At 37.7% G+C, this 23,051-nt stretch overlaps 1 protein-coding gene across 4 annotated transcripts in view; it reads right to left on the bottom strand.

The window, feature by feature from the left end:
* Window positions 1–13,975: 13,975 nt before the first annotated feature.
* The window catches only part of gng2 (guanine nucleotide binding protein (G protein), gamma 2), a 10,883-nt gene continuing 1,807 nt past the window's right edge, over window positions 13,976–23,051 (bottom strand). For 2 of the 4 annotated variants that reach the window (XM_046870314.1, XM_046870323.1), the window contains exons 2-4: window positions 16,173–16,261; window positions 14,945–15,065; window positions 13,976–14,837 (exon numbers count right to left, since the gene is read on the bottom strand). In XM_046870314.1, coding sequence (XP_046726270.1) covers window positions 14,709–14,837; window positions 14,945–15,031 — 216 coding nt within the window. In that variant the 5' untranslated portion in view covers window positions 15,032–15,065; window positions 16,173–16,261 and the 3' untranslated portion in view covers window positions 13,976–14,708. Of the gene's footprint in view, window positions 14,838–14,944; window positions 15,069–16,172; window positions 16,262–23,051 lie in introns of all 4 variants that reach the window. The other 2 variants (XM_046870296.1, XM_046870305.1) reach the window with 1 other exon arrangement.

Raw genomic sequence — 23,051 nt, forward strand, 5'->3', positions numbered from 1 at the left:
CTATTCTATTGCTCTCTCTCTCTCTCTCTCTCTCTCTCTCTCTCTCTCTCTCTCTCTCTCTCCTATTCTATTGCTTTCTCTCTCTCCTCTCTCTCACTCCTTTTCTCGCTCTGTCTCCCTCTCCATCTCTTTACTCTATTGCTTTCTTTTCCTCTCTCTCCTCCTTCTCTCTCGCTGTGTCCCTCTGCCTCTTCCTCTTTCTTTCTCTCTCTCTCTCTCTCTCTCTCTCTCTCTCTCTCTCGCTCTCTCCTTTCTTCTCTCTCTCTCTGTCCCTCTGCCTCTGCCTCTCTCTCTCTCTCTCTCTCTCCCTTCTTTGAATTATATTCAAAATAAAATATATAAAAATAAAAGTTTATAAAAAGCCAGAATTCAGTGTGTGTGTGTGTGTGTGTGTGTGTGTGTGTGTGTGTGTGTGTGCTCACCTGGTGGCAAGTGTGTATGTAGTGAGCTCTCTCTCTCTCTCTCTCTCTCTCTCTCTCTCTCTCTCTCTCTCTCTCGTACACACAGACACACATCTCTCTCGTGTTTTTCTGTGGCCCTTCCAGTGACATCATTTTACCTTCAACTAATTTAATCAGTGCTCCTCATAAACCTGTAGAAACCTTTCTGGAAATTATTTTTTGTTGTTTCAGGTCAATTTTTACCATTATGACTTTATGTTATGTTAAATGTCTTCTTTTTTCTTCTTTCTGCTCCCCCTGTCCTCCCTGTCCTCTGCTCCCCCTGTCCTCTACATCTGCCCTGTTTCACACCATCTACCTGCATGTCTTCCTTCACCACATCCATAAACCTGTTCCTTGACCTTCCTCTTTTCCTCCTTCCTGGTGGCTCAATCCTCAGCATTCTCCTACCAATATACCCCATGTCCCTCCTCTGCACATGACTAAACCATCTCAGTCGCGTATCCCACAACTCCGTTCTCTGCACCCTGTCATACGCTTTCTTTAGATCCACAAACACACAATGCAACTCCTTCTGACCTTTTCTATTCTTCTCCATCAACATTCTCAAAGCAAATGAGGCACTCTTCCTCAGCAAGAAACCATACTGTTGCTTCCCAGCCTGGCTTCCACTACTCTTTCCAATAACTTCATGGTGTGACTGATCAACTTTATTCCCCTGTAGTTACTGCAGGTCTGCACATCTCCCTTATTCTTAAAAACGGTACCAGCACACTCCTTCTCCATTCCTCAGGCATCCTCTCACCTTCCAAAATCTTGTTGAACAATACGGTTGAAAACCCCACTGCCATCTCTCCTGAACATCTTCACACTTCTACTGGTATGTCATCTGGTCCAACTGACTTTCCACTCTTCATCCTCTAAATTGCTGCTCTCACTTTCTCCTTCCTCCTTATGTATCCACTACATGCTTCACCATCTCCACATCATCCAACAATTTCCTCATTCACCGGCTGCTCAAAATACTCCATCCATCTTCTCAAACACTCTCCTCACTGGTCAACATGTTTTTATCTCCATCCTTTATTGCTCTAACTTGCAGCACATCCTTTCCAGCTTGGTCTCTGCCTAACCAAATTCGTTATTTCTTATTTAGTGTACAATTTCTCATAGAGCTCCTCATATGAATTTTCCTTGGCTTTTGCCACATCCCTCTTCACCTGCTGCCACGTCTCATTGTACTCCTGACAACTTTTCTCATCTCTCTGCTGATCCCAATTCTGTCTCACCAACCTTTTCCTTCTTATGCTTTCCTGCACTTCCTCATTCCACCACTATTTCTCTTTGTCTTTTTTTCTCTTTACAGATGTCACACAAAGTACTTTCCTAGCTGTCTCCCTTATCACTTCTGCAGTAGTTGCCCAATCATCCAGCACCTCTTCAACACCACTCCTTCAGTTTCCACCATCTTATTCTTTTTTTCAGTCTTCAACTGATTTTTCTTTCTTCACCTCCAAAATCCATCCCACAGACCTCCATCCGATGCTGTCTATATAAACTGTCCCCTGACAACACCTTACAATACCTGCTGCATAGAATATAGTTCACCGGTGTGCACCTTCCTCCACTCTTATACACCCTATGCTCCTCCTTCTTCTTAAAATAAGTGTTCACCACTGCCATTTCCATCCTTATAGCAAAATCTACCACCATCTGCATCGGCCATACCTACCCATCACCTCCTCATTAACTCTGTTCCCTTCACCAACATGGCCATTGATGGCAGTCTCCTCCATCTCACAACCCACTTGTGGAGCATAAGCACTGATGACATTTATCATCACCACTTCAACTTACAGCTTCATGCTCATCACTCTATCAGAAACTCTCTTCACCTCCACTACACTCTTACTGTACTCTTTCTTCAGAATCACACCTACACCATTTCTCTTACCATAAACACCATGATAGAACAGTTTAAAAATGGTCCTGGCCTTTTCTCTTTTCACTTGGTCTCCTGAACACACAATATATCTACCTTTCCCCTCTCCATCATATCGGCTAACTCTCTTCCTTTACCAGTCATAGTACCAACATTTAAAGTACCAACCCGAACCTCCACTCTTCTACACTTCTCCTTTTCTTGCTGTCTCTGTAGACGCCTTCCTCCTCTCCTTCTCCTTATTCGGCCAACTGTAGCCCAATTTCCACCGGTTCCCTGGTGGCTAACAATAGCTGTGGCGGTCGTTGGTAACCCGGGTCTCGACCGATCCATTATAAAATTCTGATTTGTGATCGGCATATTTGATTTGGCACATGTTTTGCTCTGGATGCCCTTCCTAAAGCAACACTCCCCATTTATCCAGGCTTGGGACCGGCACTAAGAGTGCACTTGCTTGTGCAACCCTAATGGCTGGGTTACGTTATGTTAAATGTCTAATCTGCATTCCAGACGCTTTTATCCCAGCCTATTGTATTGTATTGCATTGTATTGTATTTTATTGTGTGTATTCTGGCGGTGCATCTATGAGATATTTGCTCTGAATTTATTCAAGGACCATTTTAGAGCATTAATGGACAGTCACTTAAACACATTATGCAAATTGTTGCAAAATGAAATGTTGCATTATACCAAGTATTATGAAAGAATTAAAGTTGCTGTGGTTCTTCTTGTTTATGGTTCAATATTCCAAATAAATAAATAAACAGAAAACATTACCCGTTAATCTGCTAATGTAGTTTTAGTTCAGTGAAACTGAAGTATAATGAGAAACAATCCAGATTATAGTACAATAAAGTTATACACCTAATACAGCTATATATTGACCTCTAATGAGAGACATAAAGCTGGTTCTCCTTTTTCAAAAGTTTTTCTAAAAGCAATTTGTTCTCTTTTTTCCTCATCTCATATGGCTTGAAAGGCCAAATCAAGTCACTACATGCCCTAGTCTGAGCATATCTGATCTAAAGTGAGTGTTAGGACAACACTTGTTTGGTTGCAACACTTGCTAAAAGCTGACAACACCAAGCTGTTAACTTCAAAATAATATAAGTTTTTTGCTTCTGGTGATAAAAATTATATTTGGTTCTCATACCTGTGGTGAAATACAAATGGTCAAGCTCATGCTCAAATTGTTAAAACACTCATCTACATGCAAACCCACACCACCCCACTGCTGCATTTCCTCCACTGGCTTCCAGTATCTGCATGTATCAAATTCAAAACACTGATGCCTTCCTACAAGGCAAAAAATGGACCAGCACCCTCTTACCTCAGAGACCTTATCACACCTCACACTGCACCACGCTGTCTGAGATCCTCCAGCACTGCTCGACTGGTAACACCTTCTCTCAGGATAAGAGGTAAGTATACTTCAAGGCTCTTCTCTGTTCTGGCACCAAGGTGGTGGAATGAACTTCCCCTAGATGTCAAACAGCAGGGTACCTGACTATCTTCAAGCAACAGGTAAAGACCTACATCTTCCTGAAACACTTGAACTAACACTTTCCAAGATTGCTTTGCTAAAAAATTAATTAATTAATTAATTTTAAAAAACTGGTAGGCTGGTTTATCTTAAATTGTAATCTAGCATACCAGTGTAGATTTATTCATTTATAGAGACTCAAAGCACTTTTGTATGTTGCTCTGGACAAAGTATGCTAAATGCTGTAAATGTAAATGTAAATCTAAAAATGCCTATAAACTGTAAATCTCCACCACCGTAGAAATAAATAAGCTCACAATATTTTTTCCTAGTCAAACAATCAGAAAGTTATGGAGTTTAATGTTAAAAGTATTAAAGGTTAAATGAAAAGTGTTTGTATTTTTCTCCAAACCAGATGGCACTGCAGAACAATAGCCATGGAGACAGAGCTTGTACAGGCTGAGTCATCAAAAAAATGTAGTCATTATTTCCAGGAAAATGACTACATTTGCTCAGACAAGAACAGAATGCCAAGGATTGGACCAAGTTGGTGGAGGTGGTGTAATGGTGTGGGGCATTTGGGAAATGTTTTCTTTGCACAATTTGGGCCTGTATAAACCAATCAATTATCAATTGAATGCCAAAGTTTATTTCAGTATCGATGCTGATTTAAGTATGTATCAATTATGGTCACAATTTACCCATCTTCTAATGGTTATTTCCAGTATAATAATGCATAATGTAACATAACAAAAGGCATCTCAAACTGATTTTGAACTTGACAATGACTTCAATGTTCTTTATTTCTTTAGACTGCTCCATGCAATCACATCACTAAAAAACAGAATCGAAAGAACTTTTCCAACATCTTGCTGAATCCAGTGTCTGTATAGTGTTTCTAATAAAATGCTTTGTAAGAGTAGAACAGATGCACTCAAACCTTTTCCCCATGAGTCCTCTTCAATATTTTATTAGACATACCACCAGTGTCTCACTGATGCAGTTAATGACAAGAGTTGTGATGATGTGCACAGTAAAAGCACAAACATTTAAAGACACACAGAGATGTGTTATGTTCAGCACTGATGTACAAGAAAAATATTAATGTTTTTACTCTAATATGCTGTAGTGGATGTCACTTTTATTCCTCTAGAAACAAAGTGGTTTGCATTGCTGGTGCTTCTGCGTGCACAACTTTTTATTGTTAGTAAAAATCTCAATATTTTTGTTAATTTAACTAATTAACAATAGATTTATTGTTGATGTTCAGTTAGTTAGTTTTTTGTTTAGGTTTTTTTAGTTTAATAACATTTTGCATAACAAATATATAAGAATTTTATACAAAATATACAAGATTTCTACAGAATATTTTCCCTACAGTCCTGTGCAATAAATAAAATGTATGCAAATCTAAACACAATATCTTAATATGTCTTAAAACTCTGAATGTTTGTCACAATTTAACTGATATATTGCCTTGTTTAATTTATGATTGTGTTATGTGGCAAACTAATTTAGCAATTTTACATAAATTATAAGTTTGTTTCCATCATATATCTACATTATGTGATCCTCGTTTATATAATTTTAAAGTACAAGTAACTTTACTGTAAGAAAGGTAAAATGAAATTAAAATGGGTTTGCATTTTATTTAATAAATGTTGTTTCTGTTGCTAGTAACTAAAATGAATATCAGATCACTGCATTTTTTAATGGCTGATATCAGAAGGACTCATATAGTATATAGCATCATTGTTTTCAAATGGATGATAAACTCTGGCACTTGCAACACATCACATATGCCCTTAGCTTTACACATGTTCTCTTCAGATGGTGTTCACACTGCACAGAACATGTCAGGATTTATTAAACCAAAAAGCTTAGGACAGATCATTCATTGAAAGCACTGAAGAGTTCTCTTCAGCCAAACCCTCTGGTCATACTGAGGTCTCTAGTTTGCAGCCTGATGCACACTTTTAAGTGAAAAATAGCATCTTAGCAAGTGACAATATACTGAATATAATCAAATACATTTCTTATGAGATCATAATAAACCAAAATTGAGATAATTTACCCTATTTTTTCACAGTATTACTCATTATTGCTCAAGCTTGTGCTTCTTCTTCTTCTTCTTTTTCTTCTTCTTCTTCTTCTTCTACTACTACTGCTCCTTTTGGCTGCTCCCATTAGGGGTCATTACAGTAGATCTTCCGTCTCCACACTACCCTGTCTTCTACATCTGCCTCTTTCAAACCAACTACCTGCATGTCTTCTCTCACCACATCCATAAACCTTCTCCTTGGTCTTTCTTTTTTCCTCCTTCCCAGGGGCTCCACCCTCAGCATTCTCCTACCGATATACCCCATGTCCCTCCTCTGCACATGTCCAAACCACCTCTCATCTCTCAGAAGCCTTTTTTTTTGTGAAACAAGAAAACAGCTTGACAAACAAATATATATATATATATACCCACACACACACACACACACACACACACACACACACACACACACATTCCTCAGATTTCCTCAGTGAGTACATTCCTCAGATTTCAGCAAGCATTTTAGTTCATCTTATCAAGTGACAATACTATAGAAAATAAACTTGGATATATTTTAGAGTATTCAATGTGCAGATTGTATAGCAGTACAGATTTACTGTCCTCTAAAAAAAGAACTCACCAGTCATTATTGTCTAAATATCTGCCAACAAAATTGAGTACACCTGAAAGTGATAACAGCTGTATGTTGTGTAACCACGCAAAGCCACATGTCATATTAATTATGTTCATGTTTTTATCTGCTTGACAGGACCATACAAATTTGTGTATCGTGGATAAGAGAAGTTCAAATTTGATGTGAAAAAACTCTAAAGATTGGAGAATTAGAAATGTTGCTCTCCACAAAGATGGCCCACGCTGTAAGAAGATTGGTAACACACTGAAAGTGCTTTACACTACAGTGGCCAGGGTCATACAGAGGTTTTTAAAAATGGGTTCCACTCGGAATAGACTTCACAAGGGTCGATCAAAGTTGAAACCTGTGTGTCAGGTGCAGAAGCTCGCTTCCAAAAACAGACGTATGAGTGCTGCCAGCATTGCTTTAGAGGTTGCATAAGCGGAAGATTCATACGCCGCACACTGCAACAAGTTGGTTTGCATGGCTGTCGTCCCAGAGGGAAGCCTCTTCTGAAGCTGGCTCACAAGAAAGCCTGCAAACAGTTTTCTGAAGACAACCTGTCCAAGAGCTTGAATTACTGGAACCATGTCCTGTAGTCTAATAAGACCATGTGTTGTGACACCCTGATGAGAAGTACAAAGAAAATTGTGTCTTGCCTACAGTCAGGCAAGGTGGTGATAGCCTTATGGTGTAAGGCTGCATGAGTGCTGCTGGTACTGGGGAGCTGTGGTTCATTGAGGGAATGAATATATTCCAACATGTACTGTGACATACTGAAACAGAACAGGATGCCCTCCCTTCAGAAACTGGGACGAAAGGCAATTTTCCAACATAATAACGACCCCAAACACACCTCCAAAATGGCAAATCTCTTGCTGAGGAAGCTGAAGGTGAAGGTGATGGAGGGGCTAAGTATGTTTTCAGACCTGAACCCTATTGAGCACCTGTGGGGCATCCTCAAGCGGAAGGTGGAGCGGCGCCATGTGTCTAACATCCAGCAGCTCCCTATGTGCATCAATCCATTGCTGCTTTAGCTTATGTAAAATGTTTGGGATTCACTACTGGACCCCTGGGAAAAAACTTATTTTGTTAACCTCAGGTACCAGCGCAAAGGAAATGTAAATATGTGCCGACTCATCACTTACGAATGAGTAAGTAAAGCTGATATATTTTTTAATTTGAGCACAGACTCTCAATGTGTGATCAAATCCCCTGGTTGGCATGACTATCTAAAAGCCTGAGTGCATGTATTCTAAATGTGGTTGCATGACGGAGGTCACAAAGAGAAAGAGAAAGAGAGAGAATTAGAGAAAGAGAAAGAGAAAGAGAGAGAGAGAGAGAGAGAGAGAGAGAGAGAGAGAGAGAGAAAGAGCGAGAGCAATGACTCACACTTTACTGATCTCCATGGAAACGTGCTGCGCATTGTTCAAGGAATCTGCGGATGGCTGTCATGATGAGTCTGTTATTTCACTAAAATATGGGCTTTGAGGGTGGCATCTTGGTCTGTGTTAATGTGTGCATTGTATGTTTTTGCATGATGCTTTGTGTGTAAAAAAACATTATCTGTTTTAGTGATGATGCAAAAGAATGGTGAATTTTGAGAGCATTATTTGAACAAACCGGATAAAACAGTAATGCTTTAATAGTAATTCTACACTAACAAATTATTTTCCTCCACTAACAATAAGACATACTTACAAATAAGGCATATTAAGAGCATTAACATTACACAAGGTTAATATGGATGTACTTGTACTAATACATTAATGTTTTTATAGTAAATGCTTATTTACATGAACATATATGGTGGACACTCCACATAAGTGGATTTAGGCAATTGCAGACGTTGAAGTTTTCTGTGAGAACAGATTTACTGTATAATTTTTGTAAGGAGTCTTCAGTGTCAATGGTTTCTAACAGTCAGAGGTAAATTTTTTATGGTTTATCTCACCATTTCCTGTCAAATCTGAAGACAGATTTGTTTAAAAATCAGCAGTTTCTGAAACACTCAATCCAGCTTGTTTGGCACCAACAACCATGGCACTGACAAAGCCAATCCGATTAGAAGAGACCATTTTCCCCATTAAGAGCATAAATCGAAGCGCTTCACCTGTATCTGCATGACGTTATGCACTGAACTGCTGCAACAAATCAATAAGTAAGCAGATGTACAGGTGTTTCTATTAAAGTGCTCAGTAAACATTTTTCTGCTTAAAACAGCTGCATTTGACATTAGAGTCCTAAGATTATAGGAAGATTATGATCGCCCTCTAATGTTGGTATCTTAACACTGCACTATGTCCATTAACCGCATGAGTTTTTGTCATTAAGACAATGTTACTTTGGATGTGGTGCCAGTGAGATATAACCAAATCTCTACCTAAAGACAGAGTAATAATGATTAATATTAACTTTAACATTGCCAATAAATGTTGTGACAAAGGAAAATTGTTTATTTTGTTTATTTAATTGTTTATTTAACTACAAACCCAATTCCAATAAAGTTGGGACACTGTACAAATTGTGAATAAAAAAGGAATGCAATAATTTACAAATCTCATAAACTTATATTTTATTCACAATAGAATATAGATAACATATCAATGTTGAAAGTGAGACATTTTGAAATGTCATGCCAATTGGTTCATTTTGGATTTCATGAGAGCTACACATTCCAAAAAAGTTTAGACAAGTAGCAATACAAGTTAAGACAAGTTAAATGTACATATAAGGAACAGCTGGAGGACCAATCTGCAACTTATTAGGTCAACTGGCAACATGACTGGGTATAAAAAGAGGCTCTCAGAGTGGCAGTGTCTCTCAGAAGTCAAGATGGAGAGGCAGAAGATCACCAATTCCCCCAATGCTGCGGTGAAAAATAGTGAAGCAATATCAGAAAGGAGTTTCTCAGAGAAAATTGCAAAGAGATTGAAGTATCATCATCTACAGTGCAAAATAGTATCCAAAGATTCAGAGAATCTGGAACAATCTCTGTGCGTAAGGGTCAAGGCCTGGAAACCATACTGGATGCCCGTGATCTTCGGGCTCTTAGACGGCACTGTATCACATGCAGGAATGCTATCTTAATGGAAATCACAACATGGGCTCAGGAATACTTCCAGAAAACATTGTTAGTGAACACAATCCTCCATGCCATTTGCCGTTGCCGGGTAAAACTCTATAGGTAAAAAAAAAAGCAATATCTAAACATGATCCAGAAGCGCAGGTGTTTTCTCTGGGCCAAGGCTCATTTAAAATGGACTGTGGCAAAGTGGAAAACTGTTCTGTGCTCAGACGAATCAAACTTTTAAGTTCTTTTAAAAACTGGGACGCCATGTCATCCGGACTAAAGAGGATAACGACAACCCAAGTTGTTATCAGCGCTCGGTTCAGAAGCCTGCATCTTTGATGGTATGGGGTTGCATGAGTGCGTGTGGCATGGGCAGCTTACACATCTGGAAAGGCACCATCAATGCTGAAAGGTATATCCAAGTTCTAGAACATATGCTCCCATCCAGACATCGTCTCTTTCAGGGAAGACCTTGCATTTTCCAATATGACAATGCCAGACCACATACTGCATCAATTACATCATGGCTGCTTAGAAGAAGGATCCGGCACTGAAATGGCCAGCCTGCAGTCCAGATCTTTCACCTATATAAAACATTTGCCGCATCATAAAGAGGAAGATGCGACAAAGAAGACCTAAGACAGTTGAGCAACTAGAAGCCTGTATTAGACAAGAATGGGACAACATTCCTATTCCTAAACTTGAGCAACTTGTCTCCTCAGTCCCCTGATGATTGCAGAATGTTATAAAAAGAGAAGGGGATGCCACACAGTGGTAAACATGGCCTTGTCCCAACTTTTTTGAGATGTGTTGATGCCATGAAATTTGAAATCTGCTTATTTTTCCCTTAAAATGCTACATTTTCTCAGTTTAAACATTTGATATGTCATCTATGTTGTATTCTGAATAAAATATTGAAATTTGAAACTTCCACATCATTGCATTCTGTTTTTATTCACAATTTGTACAGTGTCCCAACTTTTTTAGAATCAGGTTTGTATTTAACAGCAAAACCTGATCGTTATCTCTTAGGTTTGATATGCTTAATATGTATATCTCACTGTAACTGCAAAGGGTCCTCCTGTCACATACACACAAACACTAATTTCAAATGGGAATAATTCATAATAAATAATAAATGGGGAAAAAAACCTCTGTTAATATAAATATATTCAGCATGGTCAATGTATGTACAATGTGATGTCAGTATCAAAGCATCACCTTAAAACATTGAATTTAATTTGAGGCACCAAAAAACATTTAGTGTTTATTAGTGGCTCTGATGCGTTCATGCAGTTAAGACTGTATACACTTTAAGCTGTAGCTCTTTAACATTGGTGAGCTTTTCCTAGTTAAAGTTAGGGAAAGTACTGTAAAATTTTTATCAAGTCCCAAATCTTGGAGAGGTTTTCTTGGAGAAGTCTCTGATGTGATCTACACTGCCCATGGTGTCTTTTCTAAACAGGAAAAAAAATCACACAGCAGACAGAGTGGCGCATACTTTCTTCTTCGGTTAATGTAAATAAATATGTGTGTGTGTGTGTGTGTGTGTGTGTGTGTGTGTGTGTGTGTGTGTGTGTGTGTGTGTGTGAGTGTGTGTGTTCACACTCACCTGAGCTCAAAACTTGAGCTAAAACTGTTCCTGATTGGGTAAGAAGACATGTTTACCAGACATGTGTGAGCCCAGTACTTGTATCGTTGAATATCTTGTAGAGATTACACAGACACTATAAGAATGTGTGATAAGAGAACCAGTGTGAGGCTAATCTTAATACTAACATGTATTTAAAGCTTTATTGAATTCCCCCTTTTATATTGTCACTTTGCTCTGCCCATGTGCTGTCTCTAGTGCGTATGCAAAATAATGTGGAAATTCTAATTAATTGGATTTTTGGAATCCTAAATATAGATTTTGGAATCTATGACCTATAGTTGTGTTGATTCATCTACAAAAAGAATCGTCTATAAGAATTGTAAACTTATTATTGATGATGATCAGTGGTCCCTATTGATCAACTCTGAATGAAATTGAATCCTAAAAAGCAACAGCAAACAAGCAAGTGTAAAGGGGTGTTACTGAAAAGTGAAATTAAATAGTAAGTACAAACATGTTCACAGCATGTTAGAAATAAAAACTAATTAAAATCATTAACAGCTATACTAGTATACATTCTTTTTTTTTTTTTATGCTGGGTGATTTACAGGGGAGACGAGTCTTGTGCAAGCAAAGAGCTTGCTATGGCCCTTGTTGAAGACTCCAAAGTTGGATCACTGGTAGACAGTCTGCAGCCCATTGCTGGACTTCACTGCCCTCTGTTGGTACTTCCTGATTCTTGTATTATATATTCACTGAATAGAAAACATTACTGTATCTAGACTACTTCTTTGTTATTAACTAGCCAGCTTTGTCAATTAAATCAAATTGCTAAATTTAATAATCAGCAGTTCATTAGGAATGCAAATTTTAGTTTGCATATAGATATATGCAAAAATATTGACACAGCACTGATGAATCTTTTCAGATACACCATTATCTCAAGCAAAGTAATTGTGGTTGGCCAAGAACATGAGTAAACTGCACAAACTCTCTAAATACCTCTAACTCAACTCTTCTAAATAATTATAACTGTTGCTAAGGTCTCTTTGCAGTCTCCCTGATGTTTGTCTTGTCCTTTTGGAAGGACCTCCTGTTGCTGTTAATGTTACTTTAGTACCGATTTTTCTCGACTTGTAAATGGCCTTCACTGTTTTCCCTTGTAGATTTAATATATAAAAATTTTTCCAAAGCATGGCTTCAGCAGTCGGATGAAATCAAGTTTGAAGTGCTACAGAAGCAGCTAATCTTTACTTGAAATGTATCAGAATCACTTCACAACATAACAGATAACAGGGGCATGTTAATTATTTGTGAGTGTCTAAATCTGATTGGTTCGTATTGAGCACAACCATATGCTTCATTATAATTTTTTAAACAATTCTAGTTCTTTTTTTTTTATCCAAAATGTTGCTAACTGCTGTATTTGATTTCTCAAATTGTTTGTGGTGCTGCATGTCAGATTTGGAAAAGCGTTCGGGATTTGGTTACATGCACTGTACACTTTAACAATGATAAGACTGTAATGAATGTACATTTGGTGCCACCCAGATGAGGATGGGTTTCCCTTCGTCTGGTTTCACTCAAGGTTTCTTCTTCATGCCATCTCAGTGAGTTTTTCCTTTTCACAAACTTATTATAAGAAATGCATTTATTTAAAAAAATATATAACTGCTTTATCTCTGTATAGCTGCTTTTAGACAGGGTTCACTGTTAAAAGCACTACACAAATAATACATTTAATTGAACTTGGAGTTCAGCTTTTGCAGGGCTGATTTTATCCCAGCTAAGTTTCTGAGCATAATATTAGTGAAGCTGGAATGCTATACATTTTTTGTGAATTTAAGAGACTACTATGTATTAGGAGCTGTGAGCTAACATGCACAGGGGTGCACTAAGTAGAGTTTCTTATACTTTGGTTCTTTTTTGTGAGTCTGAACTTACTATCTGCCACATGTTCCCCCATTCCTGTGTGAGTTTTCTTCGGTTCCCCATTTCTTCCAACACAAAAAAAATGCTGGCAGCAGTATTTGGATAAATGGCCTCTAGTGTAAATGTTGATTGAATATGTTTTTTAACTGTAGCTTTTATTTCTACATTCAAACTGCTGGAAAGTTACTGCAGTGTGTAATTTATATATATTGCAGATGTGTATTTAGGTGCAGTGGTGTAGTTTGTCATCACTTTGACTTTATTATAGGTGAGCAGAATTGGAACAGTAACTGAACACCTGTCATCATTGGAGACTTTAAATATAGCATTATATAAGCAAGAAAAGCTAATATATATATATATATATATATATATATATATATATATATATATATATATATATATATATATATATATATATATTGCTATATAATATGTATAATATATAATAAAATATAGAATATATATTACTATTATGGAAAAATGGAAAAAGCATTGCCCATTTTTCCTGCTTTTAACGTGTCAACTTTGAGGACAAAATGTTTACTTGCTGTCTAATATATTCAACCCACTAACAGGGGTAACTAATGAAGAGATTAAAGTGTTATTCACTTTGGTCATAAACGTTTGCATGCTTGTTGTATTTCAGTCTATGCACTATAAAATATACTGTTGAAACTTAAAAAGATCTGGAATACTATTCTCTTAAAATCCTTATATGTAAAGAAATAAAAAATAATTTTTGATCAAGTATACACAGATTTCAGTATAAGTACCTATCTTTAAAAAATTGCATTTACATTTTTTTTTAATTGAATAAACAATTTCCTGATTGTAATTGTAATAATAATAAAAAGGCAAAATAAACAGGTCAATTCTTTTTTAAGGTTTTTTTCATGCAATTATTATTGGAATCACCACAGACATTCAAACCGTATACAGCACAACACAGTTGATTTTTACAAATAGTAAAAAGACCTATCTTTATGAAGAAGACAAAAAATTAAATTGCCTGCTATACATATTCAAATGTTGTAATCAGTTTCATAAAGATACGTATCTGTTAGGAATATTTGTATGTGTGCAAATCTTTCATAAAAAATGCTCTTACCTATCTATTATTATTACATAAAAAAAAAGTACATACGTAGAAAGCTACCTAAGTTATATATACCAAATTTATTTAAGAGAATGATTATTGAAATAGAGCAAACAAAGAAGAAATCAGAACATTTCTATGACGACCCATGATTCTTTGCTCAGTGATCAGCTTTGAAATCAGGATCAACTTAATTTAATTAAACAAAACATTTGAATACCTCATAGGGACCACAAAATACCGCATTAATACTGCAATTTACACATCATATCCAGCTTGAGCTGCTGTAATGCCAGTTGCTCATGTTGGCTGTGCTTTCCCTTGTAAACATGCACAGCCCTGGCTCTCCTCCATGCTGGGGTTTTGCACGAGGCACATGGAGAACCAGGTGAGGTTGAGGAGTCACCGCACGCCTGCCCCCTCAGCCATCACTAAAAGGTTTACGTTCTTAATATCAATGAGTGTGGGTCCCAGATGGAGCAGGCATGCCCAAGGCCAGCCATCACTGCTTACAGGATGGCGCAGAAGAACTTCTTCTCCCTGAAGGGGTTCTCAGAAGCAGGCACAGGTGACAGCAGAGGGTCCTCCTTAGCATGAGCTTCGCAGTATGACATCAAGTCTGCCGCTGCTTTAGACACCTGCCAGTGATAAATGTGTAAAATGTTGTAGGTAGTATGTTCAAACACATCCTCTCTGATTTACACATTAGACAACATGGTTTTTCTGTACATTATTTTCCCGTCACCTTTATACGGTCAATATTCGCTTCCATCTTGAGCTGTTCCACCAGTTTACGGGCCTGGGCAATGCTGGCAGTGTTGTTGCTAGCCATGAGTCTGCTGGACTGGGAGGCTTAAAGACGAACACTACTGCACCAGGACACACACACACACACACACACACCAATATTAATCATGTTTATACACTGATTCATGTTTCACACAATCCCATGGTTGAATATTCCCTTTTAATACCTCTGCGTCACTGTGTAAAACTGACTGCCATGCTGCCTAGCAACACCATGAGGTAGGAACCACGGATTTAACTGCCTTTGTGCTGAACTGTTTCTCTGACACACTAACAGAAACAAATAGCACTAATATGATGTGTACTACTGTAAATCCCATGTTTAGGAAGTTCTCTTATCTAAATGTATTTGGTTGCATTTTGTTTCTTATTTGCCTGTATGGTTTTTGGCCATTTCTCTTTGATCCCTTGCCCAAGTTCTGCAATAACTACCAGTTTCTTCTTTGCATTTCTTGCACAAGAACCCATCCTTCTTCTTTTTTTCAGCAGATCATCCCTCTCCATATTACTCTGTCCTCTACATCTGCCTCTTTTACACCAACTACCTGCATATCTTCCCTCACCACATCCATAAACCTCCTCTTTGGACTTCCTCTTTTCCTCCCTTCTGGTGGCTCCATCCTCAGCATTCTTCTACTGATATACCCTATGTCCCTCCTCTACCCATGTCCAAACCATCTTAATCAGGTCTCTCTCACCTTGTCTCGAAAATGTCCTACATGTGTTATCCCTCTACAAAACTTGTTTCTAATCCTGTCCATCATCTTCACTCCCAACAAAAACCTCAACATCTTCAGCTCTGCCACCTCCAGCTCCACCTCCTGTCTTTTAGTCAATTTTGATGAACCCATTAATAAACCAAAAATGACAGCATTTTGGAGATGCTCTTGTCTAATGGCATTGGGCAGTATGATGGCACAGCCCCTAAAAACTTCAGTAGACGGATTGTACACTGTCTCTGTTTGAGTGTGTGTTTGTGCATGGTGCCTTGAAATGAACTGCTGTCCCATTTTGGAGTGAATTCTCATACCTTGCACTCACCTTAAATGGCATTGGTTCCAAATCCTCCAGATTGGCAGGTAATGTATGATCTGCTGGACCTTAAAATTTGTGTGAAAGTGTATGTGTATGTACCCGATGTTTATATGTCCTTGTGGATACTGTACCTTAAATCTCTCTGTGTTTTCAGGTCACTCTGCCCCTTTATTGGCACTGCTCAAGGCACAACCTTCTTTTGTTCGTTTCACTTATTGGCCTAAAAAAAAGAATGTTGAATCTTATTTATAGTGTGCACCTGAGAGACAAAAAATTGTTACACATACATTTCAGACACACACACACACACACACACACACACACACACACACACACACACAAACATAGATATAGTCTTATCTAAAGGGCACCAACAGACAACGACATGCTGTGTCAAAGAGTGTGCGAGTGTGCATTTAGGCTTTGTGTTGTTTGTTCCCCTACATGGATATTGATAGCATGCTGAGACACACCTGTCAAGACTGTGAGCTCAAAGGGTGTGTAGTGTATTCGAGTTTTTAATCTCAGTAGGGCCATCTGCAGAAAGGTTAACCACAACGGCCTACTAATGAGAGAGAGCAGCAGGGGGCGCCAAAGTGTCAGCTGTCACTGACCCCAGTCTCATTAATGGGTCCAGCTCAGCCTGCTGGCTTCAATATATCAAGGGAGAGAGAGAGAGAGAGAGAGACAGGGAGAGAGAGAGAGAGAGAGAGAGAGAGAGAGAGAGAATCTAAGCAACCTTCGATAACACTTTTCTATAATTTTCTTTACAGTATTACATCTACTCTTTTATAATTCATCAAGGCACAAATGTACAATCTGTTCTGTTTCTAGTTCAACACATGCTGACAAAAGTTGGCTTCAGCAAGGACCATAGTTCCACTGTATTATATTATGCCTTACTAATAAAAGTCGATAATGAAGTGAGTCCTGCTGTCCTACTAATTATTTATAATGTTCTCTTTCTTACCAGATTACCTCCAATCACATTTTCTGGACTTATTGCATAATTGCACTGAAGTCACTGTGTCATTTTCGAAGCCACATTTAACAACATTATTGTTGCAGGCAGGAAGCAGAGCACCACTGGGAATTCAGCCTAAAACGGTATTTGTACTCCTCAGAATAGCTCAGATCTAAATTGACCAACTGCTGTGGGTCCCTTTTCATCCCAAACCCAATAAGTATAAAAACGAAGTAAACCTCGTCAGATGCATTGTTGAACATCACAAGTCAGTGGTTAGGACAATTTTAGGCTAATGTTTTCATTAGTGGCCTTCATTAAGACTTAAGGGGGGGTGTCATGATGAAAACTGGTAACCCTTCTTTTGCAACCATCAGTTGCTAGGCAACTGAGATGGCAAAGCATCTAGGAGAGGTGAAATGTTCCACTCTGAAATCAACACTGAGGCCAGACCCAGGCCATGCATACAGGAACTGGCATTTTGATGGGTGAGAGTGGATTTCCGAGCCAGCCCAGCCTTGCTAAATCAAAATGAAAACAGTTTACAGAATCTCAAAACATCAGCCTGCATTTATGAAAGTGAAACTTTGTATGTCAGTTCCTGTTTGTTCTCACATAATACTGCTCACTGCATTACCATATAGGGGCTCAGAAAGAGAAAGTGAGTAAGAGACAGAGACAGACAAAGAGAGAGAGAGAGAGAGAGAGAGAGAGAGAGAGAGAGAGAGAGAGAGAGAGAGAGGGAGAGAGAGAGAAGACAGAGACAGAGACAGAGACAGAGACAGAGAGAGAAAGAAATGAAGAGACCAAGAGAAAAGCTAAATGAATAGGAAAAGTGAACTAGTACAGCTATGTGCTTGCTGTGGTATGTGAGGTAAGAGATGCAGGAAGTGGGAGCATTCCTGTCTAATAGTCGGTGTATCTTACTGATCCAAATGCATAGATTTCGTTCTGCGTTTCCCTGGACAAATTATCAATATCAGCGGATGTGCTGTGAGGGGGTGTGGGAGATCTGAACCCCTAGAAAGGGGACCATATGCCCACTCATTACTCAGCGCTGTCCTACTGATATAAACAGGAAGAAAGGATAATCTTATCGAACATAAATTTCAAACGTGCAGTAAAATAATACAATGGAAGACCTTTTTTTAGTGCACACTTGTTTTTGCTGTCAAAATGAAGTTTAAAATCTGAAAGATAAACACATGTCCACCCATCCACCCACACATACTCTCGTAACCAGCCACTAATAACTTATCTCAAGCTGCTGAAAAAGCCTCTTAGAGGATGTGAACACCTCTATAGAAGCAACTGGTTAAAGTGATGCTCTGGTCACTCATCATAACCTTAAGTAAGACTCAAAAACAAAGAGCAAAAAAATACTTGTGTATGCCTGCAAGGAAGAGCTAAAGAATGCGCATTAAGATGATTAGTTCTGCAAGATCCCTGAAAAATGGTTTGCATGAGAAATGACAACCTTTCTTCCTTTTTTCATGTAATGCTGCGTCTTTTACTCGTATCTTAACCCTCTTTCTTTCTCTTCCCTTTTTTCGATTTGTGTTACTTTAATGCCATTCTTTTTCTGCTTTAGCTGCTATTAACAATGAAACAAACCAGAATTCATTATCATACAAAGCCAAATTTTTTTTATTTACGAATGCATTTCTGTATTAATTGGGGCTTTTTCTCCAAAATCTCCCATAAGTTTAAATAAGTTTTGATCTGGTGGGTGTGAAAGCCATATGATATGATTTACATTATTTTCACATTAATCCAAGCTTTCATTGAGCCCTTGTGCCCTGAGGATTTAAAGATTGTGTCATCGTCATTGATTTGGTTAAACAACCCTCTGGTAGAGAAAACTCATTTTTGGGAAATGAATATCTTCTTCTTCTTTCGGCTTCTCCCATTAGGGTCACCACAGCGGATCATCCATGAAAGTCTGATTTGTGATCGGCATATTTGATTTGGCACGTTTTGCGTTGGATGCCCTTCCTAACGCAACCCTCCCCATTTATCCGGGCTTGGGACCAGCACTAAGAGTGCACTGGCTTGTGCAACCCTAATGGCTGGGTTTTTGAGAAATAAATATATATCCTGTTAAAAATATTCTAGTACCCTTCTTGGGTAATAGGGATCCAAAAGGACACTGTCAGGCCATAAAAAAAATATTGGTCTAATTAATGTGGTCTAAATGTGGTCTTGGTAGATATTACAGGAAGAGTGAGCACATGACAATGCTTAATTTAATGTTTTCTAGAAAAACCTAGCATGTAATAGATAATACAGGCTGTTAATCATTCTGTATGAATGAAACAGAAAATCGAAATATATATATATTTCTTTATGTTTAGGGTTTAAGGTTTTCCAATCTAATGCATGGCATCCAATACAACTAAATAATGTCGTATATTTAAGCTTTTAGTGCTGTCTCTCTTACTCTAAAAAAAATGGAAGCCTTACCCCTCCAAAGAGTTGTGTAGCACCAGGGATTCCCATGTTTCCAGGTTCATTAATTGCTTTTACACAACACTTAAGCTTTCCACATATTCCCTCTGTCAGTATTTTAATGGCGGGTTGATTCCGACCTAATATGATTTATCACTATAACATAATATACACTTAAAAATCGTTTCTAAAAAGATTAAGTTAAATATGCATGTAAAAGGTCACTAAGTATGGGTTATAGTTTTCAGACATTTTCTACTCTGAGTTGTAGTGTTTCTTAGAAAAAAGACATTGTTGTACATGTCCACCGGAACAAAGTGCTTATACACACATGTAAGTCAATCACATACAAGTGCAATGTGGGTGAATTTGTTATCACTCAAGGGTTTTTTTTTTTTATTTTCCTCTTACAAAACAGCAATTTGCCAACACTGAACTTACACTATACTAGGTACACTATACAATACACTATAAACAGTATACTAATGTACTATACAAGGTACATCATACTGTTGATCCTGTACCTGAATAAACATAATATATGAATTATAAAATTAATTTGCATTGAAGCCAGATTTACTGTCATAGTCATAATGTTTTATATGCATATACAAGAAAATCTTTAAAACACCTGATCAATCATATTTGAGAATTGATCCATACTGTAATATAAGTAGAAAATAAAGCCCTTTCCAAAAGCAACCTAAAGTCATGAACACTCTTCAGAAAAACTAACCCAAGGACATAAGCATGCTGTTTCCTGGGTTGAGTGACTCAGCTGTTAGACTGCCCATTTTTTTTTCTCATTAGCATGGACTCTGTCAGTTCCCTAAAGGTTTGATTATATTAAACAGTTTCACACACTTCAGTTCATTAACACTATAGGTTTCTGCATGTCTGTGCATCTAAGTTCATTTTCGCCAAGTGACAGAATGAACGCTATGGCAGACTTGTTTCAGGGGCCTTTCATCAAATATAATTTTTTTTGTTACCCATTAAAATAGTAACGTAATAAAAAATTTATAATAAAATATCACAAAGCCATCTTTCTATTTTTTATTAATTTGCTATAATCAACATAGCAAATCAAATGAAGAAAGTACAAGAAATCCACCTCAATGGTGAACCTTTGCAAAAATATAATAAAAAAATGAAAAAAAAAATTTTAATGTAAAGAAATGTGACTGGGTTCGTAATATACATGCAAAGAGAGGCATAAGATCAACATATTTATCTTTATAACCATCAGTGCATAGGGTAAGTAGGGCAAATATAAAGAGGGGGTGTGTTTTTGGTAAATCATGTCATACGTGTTATCGTTAGATTGATAGATTTCATGTTAATAATATTTTCATAATAGCGTAATAAATGTGTAACAATATTTAAATTAGGCCAGAATAACACAGAAAAAGACATTCAATGCCCATCAGCACAGCGCATGAATGTTCGCCTAAAAAAAGAGCAATGTGCGCAAAAGAGGAAAAAATAGGCTGTTTCAGGCAACCAAAATAGCAACACGGCATAATTATACAGAAAATTGCACTTCCATTGTCACACAAATATACCCCCATGTGCCTTGTGAGCTCCTATGAGATAGATGATTAAATATTTCATGTTCAATGTCCCATGAGAAAAGAAAAGAGGAGGAGATTTTTAATCATGCTTTACACCGGGGGTCACCCCGTGGTTACTTACACTTATGCCTCCAGTCACACAAACATTTACAGCACCTCAGACATAGTGGGGACTGATAAAGTACACCAGCTATTGCATGTCCAGTGTCCTTCGGGAGCTACATCCCTCATAAACCTTTGCTTCATTTATATGCCAATATACTGTAGCATGTGCAAGAGCCCTGGTTATTCTGCTTGCACATTTTCTCATAAAAACACTGCTCAAATGGGCTGTTAAATGTTAATTATCTCAGTATAAAGCTCACATGCAACCCTTCCTTACCTAGCTTTAACTCACAGCTGCAAACACATAGCATACAGCAACAAGTCTCAGCACTGTTTCACACCCTATCAATGCGTGAAGATTATGAGATCATTCTGGTCAAAATTAAAACGTGTCAATGCTAAGACAAGTATGGTCTCACCAGTCTCACACAGTTCGGGCTGTGATTTAAAAAAAGGATGCCATTTAATCTATTTAAAAAACAAGAAGTATTATGTTGGTTATGTGATTTTATTGTTCTTATTGTTTGCATTGCAATCATAATTTTTGCACAAGGCTTACAGTAAAAATGTGATGAGACAAATTGCAGGTCTTTCACCTGAATTAGGGCTTGAAAAGGCTTTAATGATACCAGTTCCAGAGAACACTTTGTTTCCAGGGAAACAGGAGCAAGTGTGTGTGTGTGTGTGTGTGTGTGTGTGTGTGTGTGTGTGTGTGTGTGTGTGTGTGTGTGTGTGTGTGTGTGAAACAGGGAAGGGTTTAGTGTGTGCATAAGTGTATGTGTGCATGTATAGCCTGGTACTGGAATAAACACGGTTTCCTATAAAATGGACCACTCTGCCAAGAACCCCTAAGACTCCTGAGAAGTTAATAATATTCCACACATTTAGATCTGTACACTTTACAGGAGAATGTGTGAAGGACACAGACAGACACAAACAAACTAATGCATTTTAATGCTGGCATTATTCTAATTCACTTCACAAGACATATGTTTACAAGGCGTGGCTTTTTCTGGGATGCTGATATCGAGTGGTAATTGCTTTTATATTAACTCCACAAACCAATGCATCTTTTATCTAGACCACATTCTATTAAGCATTTCTCTTATTCTTGAGTCTCATATTTATCCCTGGCAACACTTTATTAGTGTTCAGCATTGACTATTGTTTGCCAGCTAACAATATTGTAAGTTTGTAAGGTTGTTGTGTAATACTGATTTCACAGAACGCATGTGACATGAAGAAATCACTGTTTTCACTTAACACTTATTTACTATGCCAAAGATGTTTATTATGAGAGTTCCTGTCAGTATTAGAATGAGTCATATAATTTTCGATGATGTAATACATTTGTTTTAGTCAAAATAATGTAGGTCAATGGTTAACCATGCAAAAATCAATGGTTAAACTTTCAGAACACATTAGCAGGTCTAGCCTTGCATTCTTTATTCTTGGAACCTCATAACTTTCCTATTATTTTCTCTTCATTTACCGAATAATTCATAGCAGATACTGCAATATATCCTTGAGAATTAATGGTCACTACATCTAGCAGTTGCCTTGCCCAAGTCATACTACTGGTTAGTATGAAGTGTACAGACAAAATATAGTATATATTTACAGTAGTAAAAGAAATTGCACTATACACTATTCTAAAATAAAGAGAATATTCAGGTCCAGGTAGTTAATAGTCTTTCATTTCTTAGAAGGAGCACAGAATGTTAGTAGGAAAAATGTGTGTGAGCAGAGTGATAATCTGGGGCCCAGAGTGGACGAAAGCTGCTAAGTCATTCCAATGCTGTAATGACTGGTTTGACATTTTGAAAGGCTTAATCATGATCATGTTTTTTCCCTGAGCATCGGGGGAAAAGCTTGGGGGAAAAACATGATTATGTCTTCTGCTATTGTGCATGTGTTGG

The sequence above is a fragment of the Silurus meridionalis genome, chromosome 2, assembly GCF_014805685.1.
Source record: "Silurus meridionalis isolate SWU-2019-XX chromosome 2, ASM1480568v1, whole genome shotgun sequence".
Classification (NCBI taxonomy): Eukaryota; Metazoa; Chordata; class Actinopteri; order Siluriformes; family Siluridae; genus Silurus; species Silurus meridionalis.